The following is a 26,857-nucleotide window of genomic DNA, read 5'->3' as shown; positions in this document are numbered from 1 at the left end:
TTATCAATGGGCATATTTTCTTTAAAGGAGTATATTAAAGTTTAAAGCAAAGAAACTCTTCCCCTAGCTTGTGAACACAACAAATACAAAAATTAGGTAGTAAAATCTGAATTGAAAACAGTCCTAGCTGTTAAGCTGTATGTTTTGCAGGTGAGCTGGAGCAAAAACGTGTCCGGAGGCATGGCATAGCCTGGGTTGGGTGAGGAGCTCTCCTTGAAAGCCCCAGCAGTCAGCAAATGCCAGCTGGAGTTTTGTCCAAGGTACAGCCAATTCTTGCCAAGTGACTGGTTTTCTGTTTTGTGGAGGTGTGGGGAGTCAGTCAGTAGTGGCTCGCTATCTTCTTTTACTTGGTATCGTGTGCTGGTTTGGGGAACAGGATGAAGATTTAAGGCTGTGAACCCCAGTTCAGCCTTGGTTAGCTTGTGTTTTTCCCCAAGAGCTGGTATAGGCAGGGCTGTTGGTGTTAGCAGCTTACCCTGCTCATCACCATCTCCGCAGAATAGCACAGCAAGCCACACTTGTCATCCAGCAGGAAAAACAAAAACATAACGCCGCGAAAAGTTGTAGAGCCATGGAAATGGTTGGCTCCTCTCAGAGCAGAGTGACGTTACAGCCTGTATTTGGTGTCAGATTCCTGTATGGATTAAAATAGCCCAAGCCTCAGGTCCACAATCAAGTGGATATGGAAGAGAGGCTGGAGTGGCTGTGCGAAGGCTTGCTTCCCAGTACAACTAATTCAGATTTATTATTCCCATGCTGTGAAAAATTCAAATATCTAATGAAGTTTTTCTTCTGATGTGAAATGAAATTTAGACATTTTGAAATTTCCCTTTTTCCACAATAAATAAATAAATAAATATATAGCCTTTTAGCAGGAAGCCTAGCAGGCTGCCAAAAAAAAGTCAGTAGATAAGGTTTGTTTTAAAGCTCCTGCCTTTGTACAGCCAAGATTTTGTTAGAACCATGTTTCCATAGGACGTTTGTTTTAATGAATCTCTGTTTTCTAGTGAAAAAATGTTGCACTGGCCAGCTGGAGTGCTGATCTTTATAAAATACGTGCATCAAAATGTGTCCAAAAAGCTTACTATGTGTGCTTGGACAGAGGATTTCAATGAGAGGCCAGAAGGGGTACCCCAGATAAACAGCAGCAAGGCAGGAGGTAGAAATGTGGAAGCTTGTAATTACTAAAAGGATATAAACCATCCTTTTGTTCAACTAATCTTAATAGTGATCTGCCTATACTTATTTTATATCAAGAAAGAGAGGTTATTTCTGGCAAAGTTTCCTAAGATTCTGGAATAAGATACACTCGATTAGGTGAAATAGGTTGCAAGACATACCTGCATCTAGTTCTGGGTGACATTAGAAACAAGGCTGGTTTTAAACGTATCTTTCAGCCTGATGTCATACAATGGTCTTATGTTCCCAGGAATTGCTAATTTCCATGTAAAAAGTGAGGAGGCTATGGATTAACAGTTACACACCCTCTTTTTTCTAACCTAGGTTCCATATATGACTTACACAGCCACATATTTTGAGGAATTTGTTGCAGTCTTTTCATCTTCTGTTGGAGCCCTGTATGTTGGTAAAAAACAGAGCTTGTCTTCACTCTCAGGAAGGAGCCTCTGCCCGCACACAAGTGGTAAGTACTTTATCTTTTCGCCTTGGAGCTGGCAAGATTTGGACTGTAGCTGCAGAGCAGGGACCGTGGGAACCATGGGGACTACAGTTTCTCCAGCCTGTGATGTAATTGCTTAATTTCCAGGGATGTCAGGGAGGGTACGTCCGCTTGGCTATCAAATGCTAGAGGTTGTAGATCCAAATGTTAGTGACGAGATCTGAAAATGTTACTCTGAGCGTGCTGTTACAGTATATCCCTGTGCTGTTGGCTGGCTGTAGCAGGGAGGTGGGAGAAGAGGGCAGAGGAAGGAGGGTAGTGGGGTTTTCAGTTTGTTGCAGATATTTGTATATAAAGGTTCAATTTAAGAACATATGTGCGTAGGAAGGCCATTCATCAACTGTACCATGGTACCTAACCATCCTTCAAACTGTAAAAGCATCTATTTCACCTGTTAAATTCTATCGTGCTATACGTTCTGATTATTTTTTGTGGTTTGGAAAGTGTAATAGAGTGCAGATATTCTTGTTTGCATAGGGGCCAAACCAAAACAACCCCCATCTCAGTTGTGTTGTCTCTGCCTGGTCAGGCGTTCCAGGTGAGGGAATGCACTCCTGTCATAGCTTGGTTACAGCAGTTCTAGAGGAGCAACATGAATAGTCCTGCAACCCTGGAGAGATTAAGTCCATTACAGATGGGTTATATTTTGGTGGTGGTATGTTGTGTATAGGTTGTCAAACTGCTAGATGGAGCAGTGCAACGAATCACTTACCTGGTGTCAGCAGCTGAAACTTGCACAAGAAAAATCTGTTCTAGCAGTGGCGAGAGGAAACCTGTCATGAATGTGTGAAACATGAATGTACACCAAACCCTTGTATTTCTGTTACTGTTAGTGTTGCTCCAGAAAGCCAAACGAACTCATGTACATCACTTTGGTGACAGCTAGTTTGTGATACTTCAGTGCTTAAAATTAATTTATATAAAAATTAAATACCACAAAAGTATGTTATAGGTGATGTAGTGCCAATGGCCAGGTCAGCGGAGTATGAGTGGTGCTACTGCCTCTCTGTGTATTCCTGGTATGTACAACATCCAGTGTGGTTCCGTGGTGCTCTGGCAATATCCTTTCCACACCACAGAGCAAGAAGCATTACCTGTTGTTGACCCAGATCTCAAAATGTCAGCAGCCGCCATAGATAACCACTGTTGTTCCTGTGGCTGATGGGGAGTTGTCACAGAGACGCTGCCAACCAGACTTGCGGAGGACGTTTGCTGCGATGCTGAGATCCCAGTCTCTTGAGCAGTAGGTCAACGCACAGGCCATCTTGTTCAGGGCTGCTGATTATCTTACAGTGTTACACACTACAAATAAAGTCTTGCAATTTTGTTAGCAATTAGTTTGGCAAGAAAAATCTTTCAACATGAAGCACAACTCAATCCAGGTAAGGTTAAAAATTTTTCCAAAATATTACAGAACTATAAAAAAAGAGGGTGGAAAAAAATCAGAAACTAAGAAAGTAAGAGCTTGCTTTTTTATTGTTCAAGAACAAGTCTTTGTTACCCATGCAGGTGGGGAAAACCTGACCCTTTTTCTTTACAGCTGCTGTGAGCTACCACGCTGCAGGAAGGGGAGCACACTCGTGCCAGGGCAGCCGTGCGTGGGTAGTGTGGGCTGCCCAGTGCGCAGCTTCACCCCACGCCTGCAGGAGGGAGCAGCACGTGTAGACCAGTCTCTCTTGGCTGCCTCACACCACCGTCCTGTACAGAGGAGCTCTGCCACCTGGGACGGGGAGTCTTTTCCAATTAATAATCTACCCCAAAGCTGCCGTGCTTACCCAAGTTGTGTGTACTTCCTGACGCTGAAGGATTTTGAACTTGCCCTGGAAGAGCGGTGCAGCAGCCGCCTCCCTGCCCCCCTCTCTGCCAGCCCTGCGCGTGCACCCCTGGGAGCTCTGCGCTTGCTCTTCATAGGAGCGTGGAACGGCAGCAAGGGCCTGGGTGAAAGACGGGAACCAAGAAGCCCTTGTCCGGTGACAGTGTTTGGGAAGGGTAAGAAAAGATCCCATTTTATCTTTGTTCTCATGGAAAGTGTCACAGGATGTTTAATGTGCCTCCTGAGGAAAGACCTGCTGTTTTCCAGATCTCCTCTGAAAACCCGTGCAGTATTCCGCCGCCCACTTCAGTTTATCTTCTTTGGATAAACAAAAGGCTGCTGGAATTTGAAACTTGTTCCAGGAGTCTAGGGTCCAACGCCTGCTGAAATCCGTGAGAGTCCTTCCCCTGGTCTGGGGGAGGCAAATCGAGCCTGAGCACGCCGAGTGCAGCCGGCGGCAGCCGCGGGGCTCTGCCTGGCGGGGCGGCGGGCCGCGCGGGGGCTGGTGGCGCGGCCGCTCCGCAGCGTCGCCGGGCGCTGGGGCACTTGACAAACCCCTCCCGAGATGCCCGAGAGCCCCGGCCCCGACATTCCGGTGCAGGCTTTGCCTTGATGAGCGGGGGAAAAGCATCTTAATGCGATGGAAGCGTGCCCGTGGCACTGCTGAGACGCCCCTTTCGCGCTGGCGAAGGCGCCGCGCCAGGAGGGGTCCCCGCACGCCGTGACAGAGCCGGGGCCGCGGCCCGGGGGGGCAGCGGGGGCAGGGACCCCGCGGCCAGGTGGGCGACCGAGCCCGGGGGGGGCGGGCGGGCAGGTTCCCGCTGTGGGGTCCGCAGCTCCTCACGGAGCCGAGACGCCGGCGAGCCGCTCCCCCGGCCCAGCCCGCGGGGGACCCTCGGCCCAAAGCGCCGCTGGGCGGGCGCTGCCCCACCCCCACCCCCGGGCCCGCCGGAGCCGCCCCCGCGGGGCGCAGCCTGCAGGTAGGGGCTGGGGGCTGCGGGGGCGGGCGGGCGGCGGAGGGGCTGCAGCTGCCGGGCGTTCGCGCACTGCCTGCCCCGCGCTGCGGGAGCGTGGGGAAAAGAGAAAGGACAATAAATGCAAACCCCACCATACGGTTAAGAAACTGTGTATGTGCGTGCCTATTGCCGAGCTGTCGGCTAGCCGTAACGGCGGTTACGAGGGCAAACGCCGTTTCAGGTTCCCAGACGGTGCGGGGAAAGCTCCGGTACCTCGGTTTCCGTGGCGCCCGCCGAAGAGCGGCACCTGTGCGCCGGTGGCTGCGGGCGGTGGCGGAGCGAGGCGCCGGGGCCACCGGCTGTGGGGAGGGGGCTCCCCGCGGAGCGGGCTGGCAGGGCCGGGCAGAGCCCCCGCAGGCACAGCGACCCCCGGCCCGAACAGCCTCCCTGCTCCTTCTGGAACGTTAGTGGCCCTCGTTGCCAGGAGAAGACTCGGTGCCGTGTGGGACTTGGCCAGGTGTGCGGCAACAGACGCAGGCCAGGTGGTACCGAGGGCATGTGTCTCACCGGAAAATTTGTGTTTGCAGGCAGGCTAAGCTCAGGAAACCGTCCAATAATACTAAAAAACCCCAACGAAAGATACAATAAGCGTTATCCTTATTTCAAACTCTTTGCTAATTTGCCGCTCGTTTATTGATGTGGTGTGTTTAGTAGCTTGGGGCAGGTGGTTACGTGGGTGCTGGGGTGCGTGTGGGGTGCGTGGCAGCCCTGTGACTGGGCTCGTGGAGCTGCCGAGCTGGCCCGGGTGGCTCTGTCTGTTTGTTGTTGCAAATCCACTCCTGTGGTGGCCGTGAGGAAACGTTTCCGTTAGCGCTGGGAAATTGCAGGATAACATGAAACTTAATGAAGGGAAACAGGACTGCATTTTGCTCAGGGTGATTCTATTATGCCTCAGTTAGGGCTGTGTTATTACCTTACCTTAAATCATTAGCTGTTATTGCCTTTTCACGTTTATTTCTTTAGTTATACGTAGCTCATCATGTGGGGTGTTTTATGTTTTTTTCACCTGCATTATTTTTAATTTTTACTTTTCTGTCTTTTGCAACAGTGTAACAGAAGCTGTATCTTAATGGCAGGTTTCTCAGCCCTTCCCCTAGGGGGTTCCATGTTAATGCCTTTAAAATTCAATCATTAACTTTTGCCTTAAACTCAAGCTGGAAAGCGACGATGAAAGACAATATAGAACAATGTGTAACTTAATTTCACAAAGCGTTATCAGAACTGATTTAGTATGTAAAGAGGGGAAACCTCAAGAACTTTCTTCTTCCCCAGCCTTCCACATTCACTCCAGCTTCAAGCTGTGTTTCGTTTACCTAACAAGCAGCTCGCTACAGTACCTCTCTTGACTGCTTGCATTTGCTCAGTTGGTTCTTGCCCACACTGTGAGGGAGGGGACTAGGAGACCCCCAGGGATCCCTTCCAGATCTGTATTCCCAGGCCAAGATCCAACAGACTGGGCACAGGGTTGGGGGCGGGTGGGGGAGAGATTTTTCGGATGTTTTGGTGCAAACAGAATTGCTTCCTCGGGGAGAAATTTGGCATGCGTTTCCTTAGAGAGCTGTGCTTGCGTAAGCAGCCCCCTGCCACCCTCCGAGCTGTGCTAGTACAGCCGTTTGTGGGGGAAGCGCTGGGGGTTCAGAAGCGCCTCTTCTTCTTTGTTGTTGATTACTTCTCACTCTAATCTGTCCGTCTGCGTGGCTGCTGTGTTGGGGCTGAGGAGGTAGCCCGGGAGGAGGGAGCGTGTGGCAGGGAGCAGGAGGTAAGGGCTGTTTCTGCTGCTGGAAGAAGTAATTGCTTGTCAAATTGTGGTCAGCGGTAGATGACATGCGGTTATGGCAGTTGCTTGAAAAATGTAGCTGAATGCTCAGATAACTTAGCACAGTTGTGTGCACGTGCTGTTCGCTGTATACATGAAGAACCAAATCTGTATTTCTGTTGTAATTCTGAGTTTTCACCTAATGATTTTACTTTTGTGATGCATAGCTATGTGTTTGCATAATTTCAGGATACTTTTCCTATACTGTTCTCTCTTGCAGTATAAGCATTTCAAAAGACCATTTCTCTGGAAAATAGACCTAGGCATCTTGGTAAGGGTATGAGTTTTATTAATCAGTTTATATTCAGCTGCATAGGTGGATGCCAAAAATTCTATAAGGCACTATTAAACCACCCCTAAAAGGGTGCCTCTAATCCTAGAAAGCATAATCGTCACCTGCATGCAGTTTACTCTCTTTCACACATACATGTTAAATATACTTTTGAATGTAGCATAGACCTGCTGTTAAATTCTGAATGGCAGAAGCAATTAGGCAAATAATGTTGTTTTAATTGCTATGGTGAGACTGAAAAGTCAGTGGCATGTAAAATTTCTCTAATCTGCTAGAATTTATTTCAGTCTGGAAGGCATTGATGCTTTTGTGTATTGTTTTAGGACTTGTTCTTGTTCTTACTTTAGACACCTCGTCTCTCTCATGATCCTATTGTAGCCAGTAATAAAACACTTAGAGTGCATCAACTTCTGTGTAGCATGTGGGCATAGTTAGAGAATGATGGTGCACTTTCTTGTTCACAGAACTTGCAGGAGTAATTGCTTGCTTTGACAGTCTATTTAACAGTGAAAAGTCATAAGACTTTTTTTTCTTCTAACCTAGAACAAGAAACTGTATTAGAGTTAAGAAAAATGTTACCTTTACTGTTTGTCCTGTGGTGGGTCACTACAACTGCAGTTTGGATTATCTTCTTAGAGCCTCCTGTAGATTTAAAACAGCAGATTTTAAAATCTTCATTTAATCTTCTTTCTCAGAGGAGAGGAGTTTCTTGCCAGCAGCTATATTAGAGCCAAATACATCTTCCGTGAGTTATATTGTTGCCTGTATTAACTGACGTACATTGATGTGTCTGTGAGCAGTAAAACTGCAAGCTACAGCTTGCCTGCAGGAGGGAGGCTCCCAGCCTGCCGTATGGAGAAATTTGGAAAGGTGCAATTCTTTAAAACCAAAACCAAAGGTGTCCAGGCTAATCATTAAATTTTTCTTCACTGAAAATGAAGTTTTTTTTCTCTGTGGCTTGTTGAACTGCAAAGCTCGTTCTGTTTTCTCCTCTAGAAGGTGTCTGCACTTGCTGTGATGTGGTAAATGGAAGAGCTGTTGCCAACAGGACTATATACCAATTCAGCTGCTCTGGATTAAGATACCTGAATCATAGAATGGTTTGGGTTGGAAGGGACCTTAAAGATCCTCATGGGCAGGAACACCTCCCACTAGACCAGGGTGCTCAAAGCCCCATCCAGCCTGGCCTTGAGCACTGCCAGGGATGGGGCACCCACAGCTGCTCTGGGCAACCTGTGCAGCGCCTCACCAGCCTCACAGTAAAGAGTTTCTTCCTAATATCTAATCTAAACCTGCCCTCTTTCAGTTTAGACGGAGATTGTCTTTTTCTGGATTGTCTCCTTGTCTCTCTTAGGCTTGTAGGATGCTGGATATAACTATGTGCAAGGCAAGCCATGATCTTCTGAGTACAAAATCTTTGGAGTTAAGGTCCCTCATCCTTCTGCTTTTGGCAGAAGCATTCTCTGTTTTCAGTACCAGAGGGCAGGGTGGTGCTGTGTGCCCAGCTGCTCAGGTGACACCTGCCTGCCATGGTCACAGACACCATGGCAGTACGGATCAGGATCCTGCAGAGTGTGGGTATAGCCAAGAGGCACATACAGTATCTTTCCTTTCACTGTAAAGGCAAAATCCATCACTTTTGTCTCTGCAGCATTTTAAGCCATGCAGGCCCCTGAGGCTACAGATCATCACTTCAGCAGCAAGATAACTTGTTCAGTGGTAAGATTAGCCAGCAATTTGTGACAGACTTCTTCCCCAGAGCCTGCAGCACCCGGGAATTGTGGAACTGTCTTGAGGAACAAGGCAATAAATTTTATTAGTGACTTGGGATGAGCTTAGTCTTCATTAGTAGAACTCTATCAGTTCCTTTGTGTACAATACAAAAGCCACTCTCAGCTGCAGTCCTGTGTTGGAGAATTGCAGGTTATACACAAAGCAGGATATTCTTGCTGCTTTTCATTGGAACTTAAAACAAATGAAGCACCGCATTTTATTGTTGTTTTGTGTGTCATTTATTATATTCTGCTTGTTTCATTTGATGGGATAATGAAGTGAGAAGGCAGTAAATGGAGCGGTCTTTAGTGTTTGCTTTTAGACAATGTTACCTGTTTTCTCTGAAAGATTATTGGCATCTTTTTTTCCTTTTCTGGTATTTTATTGTAAGAAGATTTTCAGGGCCTTGGTGTGAATGCTGTCTCGGAGTGCTCTGTTAATAGAGAAAAATAAAGCAACTGTCTCTTTTACATATTTATGTCTGGTCTATGTTGTGGGTGTACCTCCACACTTCTATGCACCAGGAAACAGGTTTGCAAGCTGATGCAAACTGTAATTTGTGTGATGTTATTTAAGTGAATAGAGTTTAAAATAATGTGAAAACAATGTATCTGAAATAAATTGGGTGCCTTTTACTGTTAAGCATTATCTTCTTTAACTGTTCTGGTTGTCACAATACTGTCTTTGAACGCTTTTTGAACGGTAAGTACATTAGCTTCTGCCATGGACTGTCATAACAGTGTCCAGAAATAATGGTAACAGACAGCCCTAGGCCTTATGTGGTTATTTAGTTATTAAGTATGCTAGTGTTCTTTTAACTTATTGGTGGGTTATTTATGGAGAGCTATTTTGTCACCTTCTGCTTTTGCACTCCGGGAGGGACTGGGAATTAGAAATTTTCCTTCTGCTAGGTGAGAGCTAGCCTGTGCATGTCAAGTGAAACATCTCTCCTGGTCTTGACACTTGGTGATACCATCATAATTATATCTGTAGCTTGCCAAGGGATGTGACCAACTTCTGGGATTCCTCAACTGTCTCAGTTTGCCAGTGTCCTTGCCTACACGCACCACTTACACTCCATCTCTTCTGGGGTAACAGTGTACCTAACATTTGGAAGCTTCTCTTGAATTCATTTTAAGCATTAGGTAGGAGTGCTGGTGAAAATATGGTAAGAGAAATCTCAGGTTTTGGTTATGAGGTTGGAAGTTCCAGATAGGAGACAAATAGAAGAAGAAAACATTGTCTTCAGATATTTAAAAAATGAAGGGTGTTTCCCACCCATTGTAGAAGATCCTAGAGGCAAGGTTTAAGTACAACATTTTAGCTAATAACCACCAAAATCCTGCACCCCTTTTTCTGAATAGGACCTGAAAGTAGTTTTGAAGTTGGAAATTTAACTCTTCATCCTCAGTCCTTGGGCAGGATGGTGCTGACCTCTTTCTCTCCTTCTGCTCAAGATGGAGGGTCTCCTGTCTTTTTTTTTTTTTTTTTTAATTCAAAGCTTCCTCCCTTCATTCCTGCATTTTCTGGATTTCTCCCAATGTGGATATGGTGACTCACATTCCCAGCTGTGAAATGCAAATGTGGGAAGTGGGATCCTTCCTCTGTCTCTCTAGGGGTTTCTTGGAGTCTGTGGTGCTGTTGAGTTTCTTAATTCATGTGTCCCTCCTGATTTAAATGGTTTTTCTGCTGGCCACCATTTCTGGGGGGGCTGTTACAGTACTGAAGTTGTTCTTAGTGTTCACTGTACATGCATCTTAAACTTGGCTGGCTTTGACAGCTTATTGAAAACTATGCAAAACTTCTTAATTCAGTCCGTTGACATAGGCAGATACCTCCTCCTCCTCCTGCTGCTCATTTCAGGGCTTATCTTGTCGTTTTGACAATATCAAGCTCCTTCAACAGAGGGCTGTTTGGAGCTTATTCAGGCAACCTTCTGGTTGGTGCACAGTTAAGAAGCTGGTAGTACAGGGCTGTTCACTGCTTGTCTGTGGTCACTGTCCTAGCTTCTCTCTGCTCTGTTTTCATTTGCTGATACTGTGGTGGACTAAGTGATCCTGCATGAAATCATATGCATTACTTAATGTTTCCCCCAAGGTACTGGGGTATTTGGATGGGTAATTTTTTGGCTTTGTGTTTGTTCTTCTCCTTCGAAGGCCCCTGTAATTAGCTCTTTGAGCTCATCACCTTTATTTCCCCATAAAAGTCACTAAAATACAGGGAGAGGAAGACCTGAAACAAGAATCATCAAAACCAGAATGGTTCCACTTTCAAGGCATGTATCACCATCACCTTTCTGTCACTGAAGTGCTGCATCCGGTCTTTCAGCTACTGAAGTTGAAATTTCCTGGTCCAGGGGCATCACACTCAGCCTTGCCTATATAGGCATGGCTCAGTGTTGATGTCCAAAAAATATCCACAGTCAGTTTTAAAATTCATTGCAGCACTGAACTTGGTGGGAGCATAGGGGCTGCCTCTTTCATCACATGGGCTAGTTTTTGAGTTTCTAACCTAGTGTGTTGAGTCGGCACTTAAGGAATCTGCTTAATGTTATATTCCCATTTGAATGTGCTGATGTTGTTACACTTTGTATTAGAAGCAGCTTTGCATTTTTTAAAAGAAAGAAACATTACTGGAAGTTCACGTTGGTTTAGTGTTTTGGGGTTTGGGTGTTTGGTGTTTTTAAGCATTGCAGCCTTCCAGATGAGATCCCATCAGTCTGGGCAACAAACTACTGCCCATCTCTTCTCACCATGATCATGTCTTGTGCTGCAACATTCCTGGAGAGTTCTCTCCCTGCTGACTCCATCTGTTGGCAACCTGTTCATGCAAATATCCTCTTAAATGACACTTTCTTCCATTAAAGCCTGGAAGTTACACTGACTTGCTTAATCTAATATGCCAACACTACTTGTTTTGGCTAAAGGCAATATGCATTTGGGAAGCTTCTTCATAAAGTGCCTTTTGCCTGCTGACTCCCTTTTTCTCTCCTTGCTAAACTTTGGTAATAGCATTTCTTTATTAGTCTGAATGGTCCTTGAGGCAGCTATAGCTACCAGCAGTAGCAAGCAGAAGTGCCTTTTTTGAAGGGACTGAAGAAAGCCCTCCTGCGTGCAGAGAGAATATTGAAATGGAAATCATTTGAGCAAGAAGAGTCAGATGAGAGGTGCAGCACTTCTCGTCTCGAAGGGACCAAGTTAAGACGAAGACTAGGTAGTTTCTCCACTTCAGCAATATTAGTGCTGTGCTCCAGTAGCATCTAGGGCATTTTGTATACAAGTTGTTTTCATTATTAAGTATAGAATTAATATTTTCTCTTTCCTCATCTAAAATAGTTCAGACTATTTCTCTGTGAATCTGATACTTTGTATTACAAGTGGCCCAAATATTTAATTTGGGAAATGCAGCTGCCATAAAATACAACTTGATGACCACAGAGAAACTGGCATTGGATGAAGAACGTACTGAATGTGTTGAATCACAAAGGACCCCAAAACTCTCAGCAAAAACACTCAGTTTGTGTCATTATGAATTGAAGGACCTGGCTTCCACCCTAAATATGTGAAAATCTCAGCAGCCAAAACAGGATATAATCGGAGAACAAATAAATCGGTCAGATTTAATCTTCATTTTTGCAAATTGGCAGGGCAAAAAACCTTTGTAGCAGAGACATCCCTGTGCATCCTAGCCAGAGCTGGCCTCCTGCAGAAGCAAACACTGTTATTTCTATATCCTGTTCTTTAGCTCAGTGGTGCACAGCGCAGATCAAGTTTTGAACAGTTACCATTTTGTTTTGCTTAGGAATCCAGATGCAAGGTATGCAGGGCAGTAGGTAAAGCAATACAGCACAAGAGAGAACAGGAAATTTAGGATGATCTGTGGCTCATCCCCTGCCTGATCCACCATCCTCTGCTCTTCATGACGGCAGTGTTTCATCTCTTTCTCATTTGCGATCAGAATTTGTTCTATCAGCGTCCATTTTAATTTAGTCTGATGGGGTAGCAAGTTGGAAAGAATAAACAGAATTAGCCCACACAGCTAGTTTATTCTTAATTAAGCTACTGGAGTAGGGAGTAATCTCCAGGGAGTTGCAACCCATGTGACTTAATTCTGCCTTGTGTTTAGGGTGCGTGCTGCACAGAAACAGTGCCCGCAGGACTGATGGCAAAATTACACTTGTCAGAGTTTCCAAAGTACCTGCTTGTTTGCCTGAAAGGATGGTATAACAAAATACTTTGAATAAGAGCTCTTGCAGGAGCACCTTGGGCATATCAGCAGCCAGATTTTGCAGAGAACTCCTTTAGTAGGCAACTTTACTCTTTTATGCAAACAAGAAAGTAAATCTTGGGAGACGGTTGTGAAAACCTGGTACATGAAGCTACTCCTTGGACAAACTCCTTGAAAATTTAAAACTTTAGTTTTATTGCTCCTAGAGTATATAGCAAGCACAGAAATTATGTTGTCAATGTATCAATGCCTCCTGACAGGGAAGGACAGCGCGGTTGGCCCTGAGGCACTAAATAAAAACTGGGTGGGGCAAAAATGGGAAAGAGCTGGAGGATGTGAAGGTGGTGACGGGCAGGATGATGTGTGAAGCAAGTGGAGTGTGTTTCAGGGTGGCTGTGAAGGAGGAACGGGAAATCAGCTGGCACTGCAGGACTGATTAAAAGTTGGTTGGGATTTTGTGTTTCTTCAGGTGTATTTGGAAGTCTGTAGTAATTTTAAATTTATCAAATGCAACTTGCCCTAATGTGACCTGCCTGCTCAAGAAGAATAATGATCTACCGATGCAGGATTTGGAGTGTGCAACAGAGCATTGTTGGGGAAGGTTCATAGGCAGAGATTGCTAGCAACATCTTCCAAGTGTTTTTCACGCTACGAACTTACACAGGTGTTACATAACTGGAAATGGAAACTTAGCTCAGTGAGAGAGATCTCTTAGCTAAGTAATAGATATTAAGTTGACTTTAAAATTTCTCTTTATCAGTTTTAACGTGACATGAAGATTATCTTTTTTTGTTATTATGGTGTTGATGAACTTATGGGTGAACCAACAGTTCTCAGTAACAACTGTTCTTTGGGATACTCCAAGTTATTCTTTCAGGCAATTTAGAAGATGCAATTTAAATTATGTTGTCATAATATTTGTAGTTTATTCCTTACATGGTGTGAATTTCCATCATAAATAGATTATGTTATTGAAAAAAATCACCAGGGCCTGTTCTCTTTCACAGAAAAAAACTTAATGTCACCTAGAGAAGATTTTAAGGAATATCCTTCTCTGTGTGTCAAGATATAAACATTTGGTTTAGATATAACTTTTTGTTGTCTGATCGTTCTTGAATTATTTTTGCTTCTTTTGTCTTCCATGTAATAAGCTGTTTAAAGTGAAACTGATCCCACTAAAAGGATTATTGATAAGGGGATCTAGCTAAGGGACAATTACAAGGCTGGCTGGAATAACGGGATAAGAGGATAACTTGAGTCCTCCTTTTAAGTCTTTTGTTTTTTCATTCCCAAGTTGACATGTGGTGAGATTTTGAGCAAATGATACTCGTATGACTGTCCAATCTGAACAGCTAGCAAATACATTTCTTCACGATGGCTCTTTGACCAGTAATGTCAACAAGGAAGCTGAGATGGAGGAGCCAGGACTACTTTTTGTAAAAAAACCAAACTTTCTTATAACTCCTATGGGAGCATGGTGTCAGGTTGAAAGCCTATACTTATTTCTACAATCTTTTACTGAATTTCTTAGCCAGGTTGTCGTGGTTTAGTCCCATCTGGCAGTAAAGCACCACAAAGCCGCTCGCTCGCTGCCCCCGGTGGAATGGGGGAGAGTATTGGAAAAGTGGGAAGAGTCCTGGGTTGAGATACAGGCATTTTAATAGGTAAAGCAAAAGCCGTGCGCACAATTAAAACAAAACAAGGAATTCATTCACTGATTCCCACCGACAGGCAGGTGTTCAGCCATCCCCAGGAAAGCCGGGCTCCAGCACGAGTAGCGGTGACTCGGGAAGACAAACGCCATCACTCCGAATGTCCCGAACCCCCCTTACTCCTCCTTCCCCCAGCTTTATATACTGTGTATGACGTTCAATAGCATGGGATATCCCTTTGGTCAGCTGGGGGCAGCTGTCCCAGCTGTGTCCCCTCCCGACTTCTCGTGCACCCCCAGCCCCTCGCTGGTGGGGTGGGTGAGGAGCAGAAAGGGCCTTGGCTCGGTGTGAGCGCTGCTCAGCAGTGACGAAAACATCCCTGTGTTACCAACAGTGTTTTCAGCACAAATCCAAAATGCAGCCCCATCCTAGCTACCACAAAGAAAATTGACTCTACCCTAGCCAAAACCAGCACACAGGTGTTTGTTTTTATAAACTTTCTAAGGCAGTTGTGCAAGATGCTGTGATAAATGGCTGCAGCTGGTCCGTAGGACCCCATGAAGCAGCAAAGCCTGCATAGGTTGCTTCTGAAGTGCTTCCATTTGCAAGTTTGCTGATGGAAGTGTTTGGGTGTTTTGCGGGAGGCTTGGCAGGCTGGGCTGGTTCTGTGTTGTAAATGCTTGGCTGCTTTCACTGCTCTAATTAGGACTGGATTTAATAGGAGGAAGAGATGGAGAATTTTTATAAATTCTTTTATGACCAGTTCTTACGTAAATTTTTAGGTGTTTTTTTGTAGATAACATCAGTCTCTTTCTGTCTTTACCCCCCTTCTCCTTTTCAAGTCCTTTAAAATGTTGCCTTTTATGGATGCTCTTATCATTGCTGTCTAACATTTAATGAGATGGCTCCCTAACGTCTTGTCTTGCTGCTCTACATGGGCTCTTTTACTCTTTTTTTTTTTTTTTACAGCCATCTGCCTTTTCAGCGTAGCTGTTGAAAAGACAAACACGATACAGTCTGGCAAAGGTGCTTTCCTGCATAACTCAAACGTCTCATCTGTACCTTTCTGCCCTCTCTACTTGCAGGTTAGTTTTCCTGCCAGAGGAACCCTTGGGTCCTTTGCTGCAGAGTCCTTGGTCTTGTGCTTTTTATGAGTTAAACTAATCCCATGTGGTCAGCTCTCTCTTCAGGCATTCTCTTCAATTGCATCTCCAGTCCTTAATGGTGAACACAGGCATGTGTGAACACCCACTGTAATATTCTGCATGCTAACGGTTCTGAGTGTCTATGGAGCCGAGAGGATACAAGCTGAGGAGCTGTATGGGAACACCAGAGAAAACGAAAATGGAAATTAACTTCTAAAGATTTAGAATAGCCAGAAATCTGGAGAGAAACGGTAAAACACTTAACAGGACAGGTAGATTTTTTTTTTTTCTTTTCATGTTTCACTTACCAAAGCAAAAGCATTCTCCATGCAGATAAACATTCTTTAACATAGAATTGAGAAACTGTGTCTCTGGGCCACAATGCTAATTGGCAGAAGTACCCCCTTAAGTTGCATGGAAAGTTACTGCTGATCATTCCTGAAAATGATGTAATGGAGCAGCTGCATCAGTGTTCACTCCGCAGAGGGAACCTGAGGCACTTTTTCTCAAACCTTTAAAGATGCCCTAAAAGCTAAAACAAGCTATTAATCAAGGATCTAGTTGAAATATGGATGGCTTGGTGAGGCTGAATGGAAGACTGAGCATGAAGAATGTGCTGATCTGCCCAAGACGAGTTGGTGGTTTGTTAATTTTCAGTGTGTGATTTCACTGAGACACAGTTACTTGTGAGTAGATGCATGTTTTCATGATGTGCATGCTGTCAAATATGTTCTTCCTGGTCAGAGATTTATTTTCTTTATGGCATGCTAAGAGTTTTTCCTCATGGCCTCCATCTGTTTCCTTCTCTTTCATTTTAGTATTTGATGTTTCCTTCCCAGCCTAGTAGCTTCCCTGTTATTTTCTGGAGTGGTGTGCAGCGATACACATATAAGCCTTCTTGTACAGAGATGTGTTCATCGGTATGTATCTATGGCTATATTATGTATATATTGTGTATATTTAAAAATATATTTGATTTTTTTAATGTCACTAACTGTGCAATGACTTCTCAGAAATACCTTACCCTGTAGAGCAGTGGTCATCAGTAGCTGCTCTTGGAAACCTGTTTCAGGAAACAGCAGACATCCTGGGGTTTGTCCTAAACTGTTGTCCTTCCAGTATTTAGAGATTTGTCTTCCATTCCTGCTGAGGATCATATTAATGCACCACTACATTAATATATTAATTGCAATAATAGTTATAAGTATTAAAGGGAAAATTAACAGTGGCTTTGAAATGATAGTAGGGCTATCTTAATTTTACAGTTGAACATTTAAGCTGAAAGCCTCCCACAAAAAATAAGTCACAGTGACCGTTTGCTCTCATATGGTGTGTGTTGTAGATTGGAAAAGCACATATGGCATTAAGTATCCTAATAGCTTTGTTTCAGAATACGTGTGAACGAAAGGAAATAACCCACCTTGCCTTTTCACGCCTGATTAGTTTTTGCAAACAAATCTTGCATATTGAAGGAAATGATGATGAATGATGATAACAGCAGCCCTGGAACATCAGATAAATAGGGGCAATCTTCTGGATAGCTTGTTCTGTAGGTACAGAATTTGTTTTCTAGAATAGTCATCCCCTTTTTCCCTTTAGAAAACACTTGTGTAAGATTCAAATATTGTAAATTAACAGTGAAAAATATTTTTCCGTGTGAATTATTAAAAACCCAGCAATGCTGCATGGGCTCTGAAAACTTCAATAACAGGGTAAAAAGATGACTTTAAGTGCAGTTCTTCCTTTTACTAAAACCCAGCCAGGAACCTCAAGGACATTATAAACCAAATTAGTTTTGCTTAACTTGAATAAGGCTTTTCCCATAAACAAAAGGGCTGAAAAGATGAGAAGTGCAAAAGATCTCAAAGCACAAGTGCGTTCTCTGTAAATTCATCACTGAGACTTCTAGGTGAGGGTGTATCAGTTTCCCGTGGTTCTGCCCCCTGCTTTCTTGGCTTCCCCCCTGCCAAGGGTCATCTGAGTGCTGGGTGGCAGCTCTCCCAGGACACTGCAGTACGGTTGCCAGCACCTCCCAGGCTGTGACCCCCCACCAGCAGTGTGTGCTGGAACCAGTGTCCATCTGCACTGATCTCTTATCAGAGACAAGACATAAAAGCTGTCGGCAGCTGCGCTGGCCTTTTGGGTGGCCTTTGGCACTTCCAGGTGTGTGCGGAAAGATGTGTCTCCATAGGCTTCAGCCCCTCAGTTTTACCCAGGCACAGTTGCACTGTTGATGCCTGAGTACTCCTGGGGTGCCTGATAACATCCTCATTTTCTCTGGAGCGATCAGAACATTTGCTTGGTATCTCCATTGCCAGGTCATCTCCAGCTAGCCTAAGAGAGGTTGATCTTTGGATCCTTATCACTGGAGTGGAATCTGGGGTGCAGAATTGGTAAAAGAAAGGGAGAGTAGTGATTTCCACAGACTGACTGCTTAATGGTCTGAGAAAAAAAAGTGCTGCGTTCTCATGTGTCCCGTGGCAGCTTTGCAGTGATATTCTTTCTCAGGGAAAGACTTTCTGGAAGATGGAAAAATTAATATACCAGATGTGGGGAAAGTGTCAGATGAAGACCACTCTGAATATAAAACTTTTTCAGAATTTCCAAAGAACAATATCCTATGATAACATTTCTTTAAGGATATAATAGGATACTAATAATTGCCTGATCCAGAGAATTGCGTAGATCCTGGGAGAGATAGGGATGACTCAGAAAATAGTTGAAGTATCACATACTTAGGTTTAACCATAAATGAGAAGTGCTTGACAAAATGTTTAGTCATCATTAATGATATGTTATAAAACTCAGAAGTAACAGATAAATGTAATGTAATTATGCATCAATAAACATACATAACTTAAAGAAACAAACATAAAATCTTCCACAACCATTACAGAACACCCACTGTGTGTTTAAAGTTAGGAAAATGAAGATATATTGAAAAATGTAGATATATTAGAAAAATAGCAACTATCAGAAAATTCTGACACATCTGTATGTTGAAAGCATAAGATGTCATCGGCAACTCCCCAACAAAAATTTCGAAGTGTTGTCATAGGAGTTGCAGTTATGTAATTGCAGTTATTGGACAGCAGGGACTCCCCATGATATTTTTTGTAACTATTTTTGGCTATTTTCACTTATTTGCTGGAAGGGGAACAAAGATGTTAAAATGGAGACGGTGATGGGTATCATTCCCTCTCCCCCCTGCGGCATGGCTGTTGTCTATCAGTTAGTCAGTCAGCGGTGTTGTCCTTTCAGGGAGAAAATACATGTTGGAGGGAACATGCGTGTCCATAACCTTGCTAAGGGTGGGCACGCTAACAGGCTCAGATAGGATTTCAGTAAGAGCTGTAAAGGAAACTAGTTGAACGCTCTTATTTTCATCACAGTGAAAAATGAAATGGTGAGTGCTGTGTGTGTTAGTTTAAAAACCTTTCAGAATGTTGCTCAAAAATGCACATTTCCAAGTGGAGTTGAGTAGGTTAGAGTTAAGCTTTCTGTGCAAAGGGGTTTTGCTACAAAAATATTTATTTATATTTTTTACCCGTTATAGTTAACCTGCATTATTTAAGGACTAACCTAGCTAGAAACTATGTTAAAGTCCCCACAGTCCAGGAGGAAATGGTCAGTGACCTGCTGCTCCACTTAGACATGCCCCAGGTCTATGGGGCTGGACGGGATCCACCTGAGGGTACTGAGGGAACTGGAAGAGGAGCTCATCAAGCCATTCATAATTTATCAACAGTCCTGGCAAACTGGTGAGGTCCCAGAAGATTCTGGAGGTTAGCCAATGTGTAGCGGTTAGCTAACCAGGAGGTTAGCCAAAGTGATGCCCATCTACAAAAAGGGTAGGAAGGAGGATCTGGGGAGCTACAGGCCTGTCAGCCTGACCTCGGTGCTGGGGCAGGTTATGGAGCAGATTGTCCTGAGTGCCATCACATGGCACATGCAGGAAAATGGGGGATCAGGCCCAGCCAGCATGGGGATATGGAAGGCAGGTCCTGCTTGATGAACCTGATCTATGACAAGATGACGTAGTGGATGAGGGAAAGGCCGTGGATGTTGTCTGCCTGGACCTTAGTAAAGCCTTTGACACCATCTCCCACAGCATTCTCCTGGAGAAACTGGTTGCCCATGGGTTGGACAGGTGTACTCCATGCTGGGTTAAAAGCTGGCTGGACAGCCAAGCCCAAGAGTGGTAGTAAATGGAGTTACATCCAGCTGGTGGCCGGTCACAAATGGCACTCCTCAGGGCTCAGTACTGGGGCCAGACCTCTTTAGTATCTTTCATCAATGATCTGGTCAAGGGAATTGAGTGCATCCTCAGTGAGTTTGCAGATGACACCAAGTCAGGAAGGAGTGTTGATCTGCTTGAGGGCAGGAAGGTTCTGCAGAGGGGCCTGGACAGGCTGGGCCGATGGGCCGAGGCCGAGTGTGTGAGGTTCAACCAGGCTCAGTGCCGCGTCCTGCCCGTGGGTCACAGCAGCCCCACACAGCCCCGCAGGCTGGGGCAGAGCGGCCGGGAAGCTGCCTGGCGGGGAAGGCCCTGGGGGTGCTGGCTGACGGCCGGCTGGGCATGGGCCAGCACTGTGCCCAGGTGGCCAAGGAGGCCAACAGCATCCTGGCTGGTGTCCGAAACAGCGTGGCCAGCAGGTCAAGGGCAGTGATTTTTCCCCTGTACTTAGCACTGGTGAGGACACACCTCAAATACTGTGTTCAGTTTTGGGCCCCTCACTTCCTGAGGGACGTTGAGATGCTGGAGTGTGTCCAGGGAAGGGCAATGAAGCTGGTGAAGGTCTGGAGCACAAGTCTTATGAGGAGCAGCTGAGGGAACTGGGGCTGTTTAGTCTGGAGAAGAGGAGGCTCAGGCGGGACCTTATCGCTCTTTACATCTGCCTGAAAGGAGGTTGTAGGCAGGTGGGGGTGGGTGTCTTCTGACGGATAACAAGCAATGGGACAAGAGGAAGCAGCCTCAAGTTACACCAGGGGAGATTTAGATTGGATATTAGGAAAAACTTCTTCGCTGGAAGGGTGGTGAAGCATTGGAACAGGCTGCCCAGGGAGCTGGTGGAATCACCATCCCTGGAGGTATTTAAAAAACGGGTAGATGTGGTGCTTAGGGACATGGTTTAGTGATGGACTTGGCAGTCCTGAGTTAACAGTTGAACTGGATGATCTCAAAGGTCTTTTCCAACCTCAATGTAAGATCAACGCTGTAAATGGAGCAGCTGAACAAGGTAGGAAAAAAGCAGCCCCCTGGTCCCTGGTCAGGCCAGTGTGACTGTTACCTGCTATTCCTCTGTCTTTTATCACACAAATGCTTTACATCTTCACGCTGTTGCAATATCATTATTGAATCAATTTGTTTAAAGAAAGTCTTTACGGTGGAAGGAAGGGCAGGTGGAGGGGGAAGCGAGTGCTTTGCTGGCTGCGTGCAGTGTTTTGAAAGGTCAGCGGCTCCCATCGCGGTGCTGGCCAGTTGCTAGGCTGCCGTGCATTTCGGTGCTCCTTTCCCCTGGCAAAAGGGACCTCGTGATGAGGTACGAGGTTATAGTGGTGCCTTTTTAGTAGCCTCACCCACGCCTTTCTGCTGGCTGAGCAGACAGAGTAGGAGAGATGCTCTCAGAAACAGTTGTTTTCTTTCCAGGGTTCTCAAAAACAGCTGCTGAAGTAAAGAGATAGGTTATTTATCCCACCAAATTAAATCTAATGTATTAACTTGGGGATCAGAGTCACTGTTTAGTGAGCTGTCAGGGCACGCTGGGTAACTAAGGCTTTCTTAGGGATCAGCAGAATTTGTTGCCACCTTCACCCCACTTAAATCTTTTTTTGAACTCATAGCAAAGCACATTTATTTAACGCTTGAGTGAAAATTATTTAGCAAAGGTTGCAAAGTGCAGAGCTCCTTCATGAGGTTTTCTTTAAACCCTGCTTTCCTTTGGCTGTCTCAAGCAGCAGGAACTTCAGTGCATGTCTGGGAGGTGTTACAATAGCAACCAGCGCTATATCCCTCCCAGACAGTGGGGATCAGGCCTCACAGTGCAAACAGTGGAGCAGATAACAGTAACGGTCTTACCCTGCACCAGAAAGGTACAGGAAAAGATGCAACAGGAGAGCAAACCAAGGTAGAGCTGGGAAGGGGAGGAGGGCACTGTTGCTCAGACAAGGTATGTGCTTTCTGCCTGTTCAAGTTCATTTGCAGAGTCCACGATCTGTACTATCCATTATATGGATAATTAGGGAAACACACCAGAGTGTAAGCAAATTACGTTTTCTAAACTCAAAATAAAATTGCTAGGTTGACATAATAAGTGTTTATTAGAGACATACAGCAACAAGAAAGGTAAATATTTAACTTGCCTATTAGTTCAGTGGCTGTGAAAGGCACAGTACTCCTTGAAGTGAGTGTGAAGTCAATGAGATTTGCACTGATCCTACGATGGGGAGCTTGGGTGGCCTGTTTCTATGTTGGCCAGGCATTTCATATAATATGATTTGGTTTGGTTGCTCATAGCCTCATTAAATGTTTGCCATTTGTGTGTACACTGGCAGGCAGGGTTCTGTGAAAATAACAGCAAGCGATCATGTAACCAAATGCCTAATCTATGTTTGCTTAGCCTGATATGTCATCAAATTCTTCCCAAGTACGTTAACATACAGCTAAAATGCAAACTAGGGTCTGAGGCCCAATCTGAAGCTTGCCTGGGAAGTTGGGCCAGAGATCTAGGCAGAGGTCATGGCACCCAGCTATTGCTGCTTGTACATTAAAATTGGTTAGGGCTCTGTATGGAGACTGTTGACTCCTCTGAAAAATTTTGTGTATATTTCTTCTTACTGAAGGGTTACTGTTATCCTTTCTGACACTCCTGGAACTTCCTCCTCCACTCTTAATAATCAGAACTTGAAATGAAATCTTCATCCCTCCAGAAGGGCCAGTGAAATATACTGCTTAGATCCAAAATAAGAAGCCCCACCTTGCCAGGACTCTGCAAAAGTGCTGCAGAGGTATATCTAAATTGCTCAGGGTCCCCCTGTGATGTATTGTGTGCTTAGGCAAACTCCATCTAACTGCATTACTTGTGATTGCCAGGAAACCCTTGAGCAAAATAACAGGGCACTGGTAAAGTTCAAACTAATTTAGGTGTCTGTCATGGGTTCTTACGGGCTATTCAATCAACCAGGTGTTTGAACATAACATATTAAACTTGCAATAATACAATAAATCCACCTTTGAGGGCCTTAGAGTTAGATGCAAAATGTGGTGGCCACATGGTGCAAAGCACTGGTACTTGCTCTGCTTGTTCAAGTGAAATTTGGCAGGACAATGTAATGGGACGCTTTATCACCAAATTGGAGTATAATCTATTTGTGCCGCTCTGGCTTCATGCTAGATTGGATATCAGCTTTTTTGTGGCTAGAATAGATGCAGACACCCACAAAAGTGTTGAATTTTGTTTTCCATCTAAGTAGACAGGGATGTGATGGTGGTTTGCATCAAATTCTACTGCGTGATGACCTGGTTGTCATCATTGATCCAACATGAAGAATCATGTGACCACAGCCTTAGCCATCAGATAACTTGTTGATCTGATATTTGCACATATTTAGTAAGACTGTTACTGCTCGGAGCGACATGGGAAAAAAATCAGTTAAAAATAAAGTATCAGCCAATAGTTCATGTCAGCTTACTCAAAATGTAACACAAACCCTGTGAAGTTCTCTGTCATCTGGATGAAATCTACACATGAGATCTGTGGTCTGCCCACAAATTAGCAGTGCATGCTGGAAGGCAAATACGGAGTGTGTGTGGCAAGTTCATGGATGTGTCTTCTGTATCACGTCCCTGGCATCCTCTAACTTTTGACTGCAGGCATTTTCAGCCTCTCTCATAGATTTTGTGAGTAATGTTACACTTGCCTACACATGTGCTTTCTTATTTTACTGTGTTAGCCAATCTGTTGTACCTTTCTTCCTCAATTTGTTTGTGTCAGAGGATTTGTTTCTGAACATAGTGGGGAGGGATGGAGGGTGTGGGTACACACTGGCACTGCTGTGTGTTTGTCCTGAAGCAAATAGGTAAGGTCAAAAAGTGAACTTTACACTTCAGACAAAATGTCAAAAGGCTTGTGAAGAGGCCAGTGATGTCCTTGGGGTCATGTGGGCACCTGCAGAGGCTGCTCAGAATGCTCCATCAGCTACATTGCCATTTTTTGCTGTGTGTTAGAAAGTTGTGTCAGAAAAGGCAAACTGTTCTGGTCTCCATTCCAGAGTTTTCATTGATCTTTTATGTACGTAAGTCCTAGCAATTGAATACCTCAAAGATGAGGTTTGAAATTGTAAACTCATTTGGATCTCATTTGCCTTGTGTGGTTTTTCTAATCAGCTGTGGGAACAATTTGTTAAAGACAGTATGCAGCTGGGACCCTTTAAACTCATTTAGGAGCCTTGATGCACGAGATACCAGGTTTGTTGGCTGCTTACAAAAGCTCCTGTAACCCAGCCATGAATTCTTGCTTGACCTTTGTGAGCTGCTGTGATTATTGACATATAATCCAAACCGTAACTATGTCATATGTACCATCTGAGAGGTGTCCTGTGCTCTGTACAAGGACTGAAGCATTTACATAGTCAGGCAGAGCAAGCGGAGCACTGTGTCTCTCTCCAAAGAGCCACAGAAGTGACAAGCAAAGCAGGTCATTAGAGATTTTCTTTTTATCCTACCTGAGCTCTCTTCAAGTTCATTATTGTAGGTTACATTGTGATAGTACTTCATGCTGCAGTGAAGATCCCTATCATGCTAGACTCCATATAAACACAGGGGATAACATAGACCTCGCCAAGACCTTATAACGCAGTTTAACTTATGATGAAACGGATGTTTGTGGCAATGGAGGAGAAGAGAATAATAACGACAGCATTAGTACATGTTCTAATGCTTAGTGGACATTGCTTTGGGCTCTGAATCATTAGAAAGCTTTATAGAACTCTTTACCTATAAATAAATATTATCAAAGCCTATTATACGAAGGAAGAAAATAGGACAGTAATTTTTATTTCCAAATAGTATGCAGCATTTTTGGGCTAAAGTAAAATGTGTGATAGCTAACAGGCTGAGTAGCACAGAGGCAAAAATAAATGGTACTTGAGGAATACACAAAGACCTGGAACAGATATTTAATGTTCATATAATTTAATGTTCATTTATTATTCAGCTTGCGTGACTGGATGGTATTGTAACACGCTTTTGGCATCTTTTGTATTTATTTTTATTCACTGATTTTAAACTGTTTTATTTTATTCACTGTTTTAAACATGGTTACCTTAAATCACTGCTCAAAAGCTTTGACGAGCACATACTTTGTTGTGAGGTTATGAATGGTTCTCTTTGCTGTTTGCCTCCTGTGGCGGTTCAGGTGCCTCACATGACAGCACAGCCTCCGGCTTTTGGACTTAACCCCTATCTTTGAAAGTTGCACTTGGTTTTTCTGTTTTTAACATCTATGGGCTGAGTTGTGTTTGCATCTAGGGCTTGATCATGCCTTGTATGGTCAGCTGCAGTTCCTGGGCTTTGAAAGCCAAGCAGATAATTAGGATAACTTTTCTTATCCTTTTTAAATTAGAAGACTAACCAAACTTTTTAAAATTAGTCCACTCATTCTTCTGTACAGTGTTGTTATAGGGTATTATTTATAGCCTAGTAGGAATTTGGCTAAGCTTTCAGTGAGTTGTGGTTTTTGTTTGTTTTGTCATTCCTGTTTTCTTCTAGTTTGTTCACCTTCAAGTTTGACAATGTATGTATGTTTTCTTGAAATAATTTTGTAATGGTTTTGAGATGTACCTTTTGATATCCCAGGGGAGGCAGCTGATGAATAATTCTCAAAGTTCACCTGTGGTGACATTTAGAGTTGGCTCTGGGCTGCCTTCCTGTTTGGTGTCGGGGAGCTCTGGGCTTTGCAGAACCAAGCCGTGAGCATCACCTGGCTGAGCAGCTTCAAGGACTCAGAAGGCACATTGTTAGCCATGTAGCTGCTTCCTTGCGTTGTACTTTTGAGTAACTCTGCAGCTCTCTTAAGTGCTGTAATAGGTAACATTTCCTAGGAAGCCTGTGGTTCTTGTCAGTGGGAATGTTGCATATTCAGCATCTGTCCTATTAGGTGATGTAGAAGCTATTTGAGGTTTCTCTCCAAGCAAAACTGAAAGACATCCCAGATAGTTTGCTTACGTCTTAAAAATCTTTGATTCATCCAGGGGCTGGGTGCCTGCTGGTGATGGCTAAAACATGGTTTGAAACCCAGCACTGACAGGCAGCACTACGTGTTCCTGCACTGAGCAAAACGGAGGGTCTCGGGTCCCTCTGTCTAGCCCTGCCAGGCAGTCGGTCACTGGTCCTGCCACGCGGTCAGTCACTGGTGCAGGAAGGACTAAGGGCTGCTGGTCCCATGCTGCCAGTGTCACCCACAGCCATCAGCAAAGCTACGCCAGCGTGTGTGACTCGTCCTCTCATCCTGGGTCCAGGGGGTGTTGTTTGGTCTCCTGCCGTGTCCTGCAGCACTCGCTGTGCATTTAGAGCCCACATTATGGCCTGGATGGAGGCAATACTTTGATTTGAGTGGGTGGAAGACGGGGACAGGCTAGCTCTAACCTTCAGTGACTTGTCCACGCTCAGCAAAGTCCCTGTGTGCTGCCTGGCTACAGCCTTCATCTAGGGTTTGCCTGGTGAGAGCAAGGAGGTCGTTTCATCATCAGATCTGCTCTGGTTTTGCAGTGAATGTTCCGTTTTCATACAAAGGTGAAAACCGTATTCCCTCAAACAAAAATTTTGCGCTGAACTGTGCACGAGAAAGAATAGCTACTTGGAGTGAAGACTGCAATTGAAAATACAATTCGGGCCAGAGACCGGTGTGAGCGGGGGAAGCCCGCTGGAGGTAAATGAGCTGTAGTGTCTGGCACTGGCAATGGATGGGGATTACGCGTATGTGCTGTGATATTTGCGGGGGGCAAGGGTATGGTGCTGGGATGTAACTGCTGGGTAAGTTACTCTGGAACGATCGGTACCAATCACGGGGCCAAATTCTGATGGCGCTCTCGCTTTCCAGCAAATTTTCACAAACCGGTTTGAAGAAGCGCCCTGGCTTTCACGCCACAAAGCCGAAGCAGCGCGTCCCAGCCCGGCGTGCAGGTAATGGTGGCGCAGCGTACCCTGAGTGCCCCTCTGCCTGTGTGTTCTCTCTCTTCCCAGATGGCCGGTGGCCCATGCGCTGGGTGACCCCGGCGGCGGGGTGGCCCCTGCCGCTGCGGCGGGGAGGAGGGAGGACGCACCCCAGCCCGCGCCATGGCCTCGCCCCGGCGGGCCCCGCATGCCAGCCCTCCCGACGGAGGCTGGGGGTGGATGATCGTTGCTGGCTGCTTCCTTGTCACTATCTGTACCAGGGCCGTGACGAG

At 44.9% G+C, this 26,857-nt stretch overlaps 1 protein-coding gene across 9 annotated transcripts in view; it reads left to right on the top strand.

The window, feature by feature from the left end:
• SLC16A12 (solute carrier family 16 member 12) overlaps positions 1-26,857 on the top strand; it is a 46,101-nt gene that overhangs the window by 7,131 nt on the left and 12,113 nt on the right. Inside the window, exons 1-3 of one of the 9 annotated variants that reach the window (XM_080401636.1) lie at positions 1-1,642; positions 15,237-15,352; positions 15,446-26,857. The exon at positions 1-1,642 is cut by the window's left edge and continues 7,131 nt beyond it. In XM_080401636.1, the coding sequence (XP_080257762.1) occupies positions 26,748-26,857 (110 nt within the window). In that variant the 5' untranslated portion in view covers positions 1-1,642; positions 15,237-15,352; positions 15,446-26,747. The other 8 variants (XM_080401635.1, XM_080401634.1, XM_080401640.1 and 5 more) reach the window with 8 other exon arrangements.

Source organism: Falco punctatus, assembly GCF_963210335.1.
Source record: "Falco punctatus genome assembly, chromosome: 9".
Lineage (NCBI taxonomy): Eukaryota > Metazoa > Chordata > Aves > Falconiformes > Falconidae > Falco > Falco punctatus.
The sequence above is the reverse complement of the archived record's forward strand: the minus strand, read 5'-3'. Positions and strand labels throughout refer to the sequence as shown.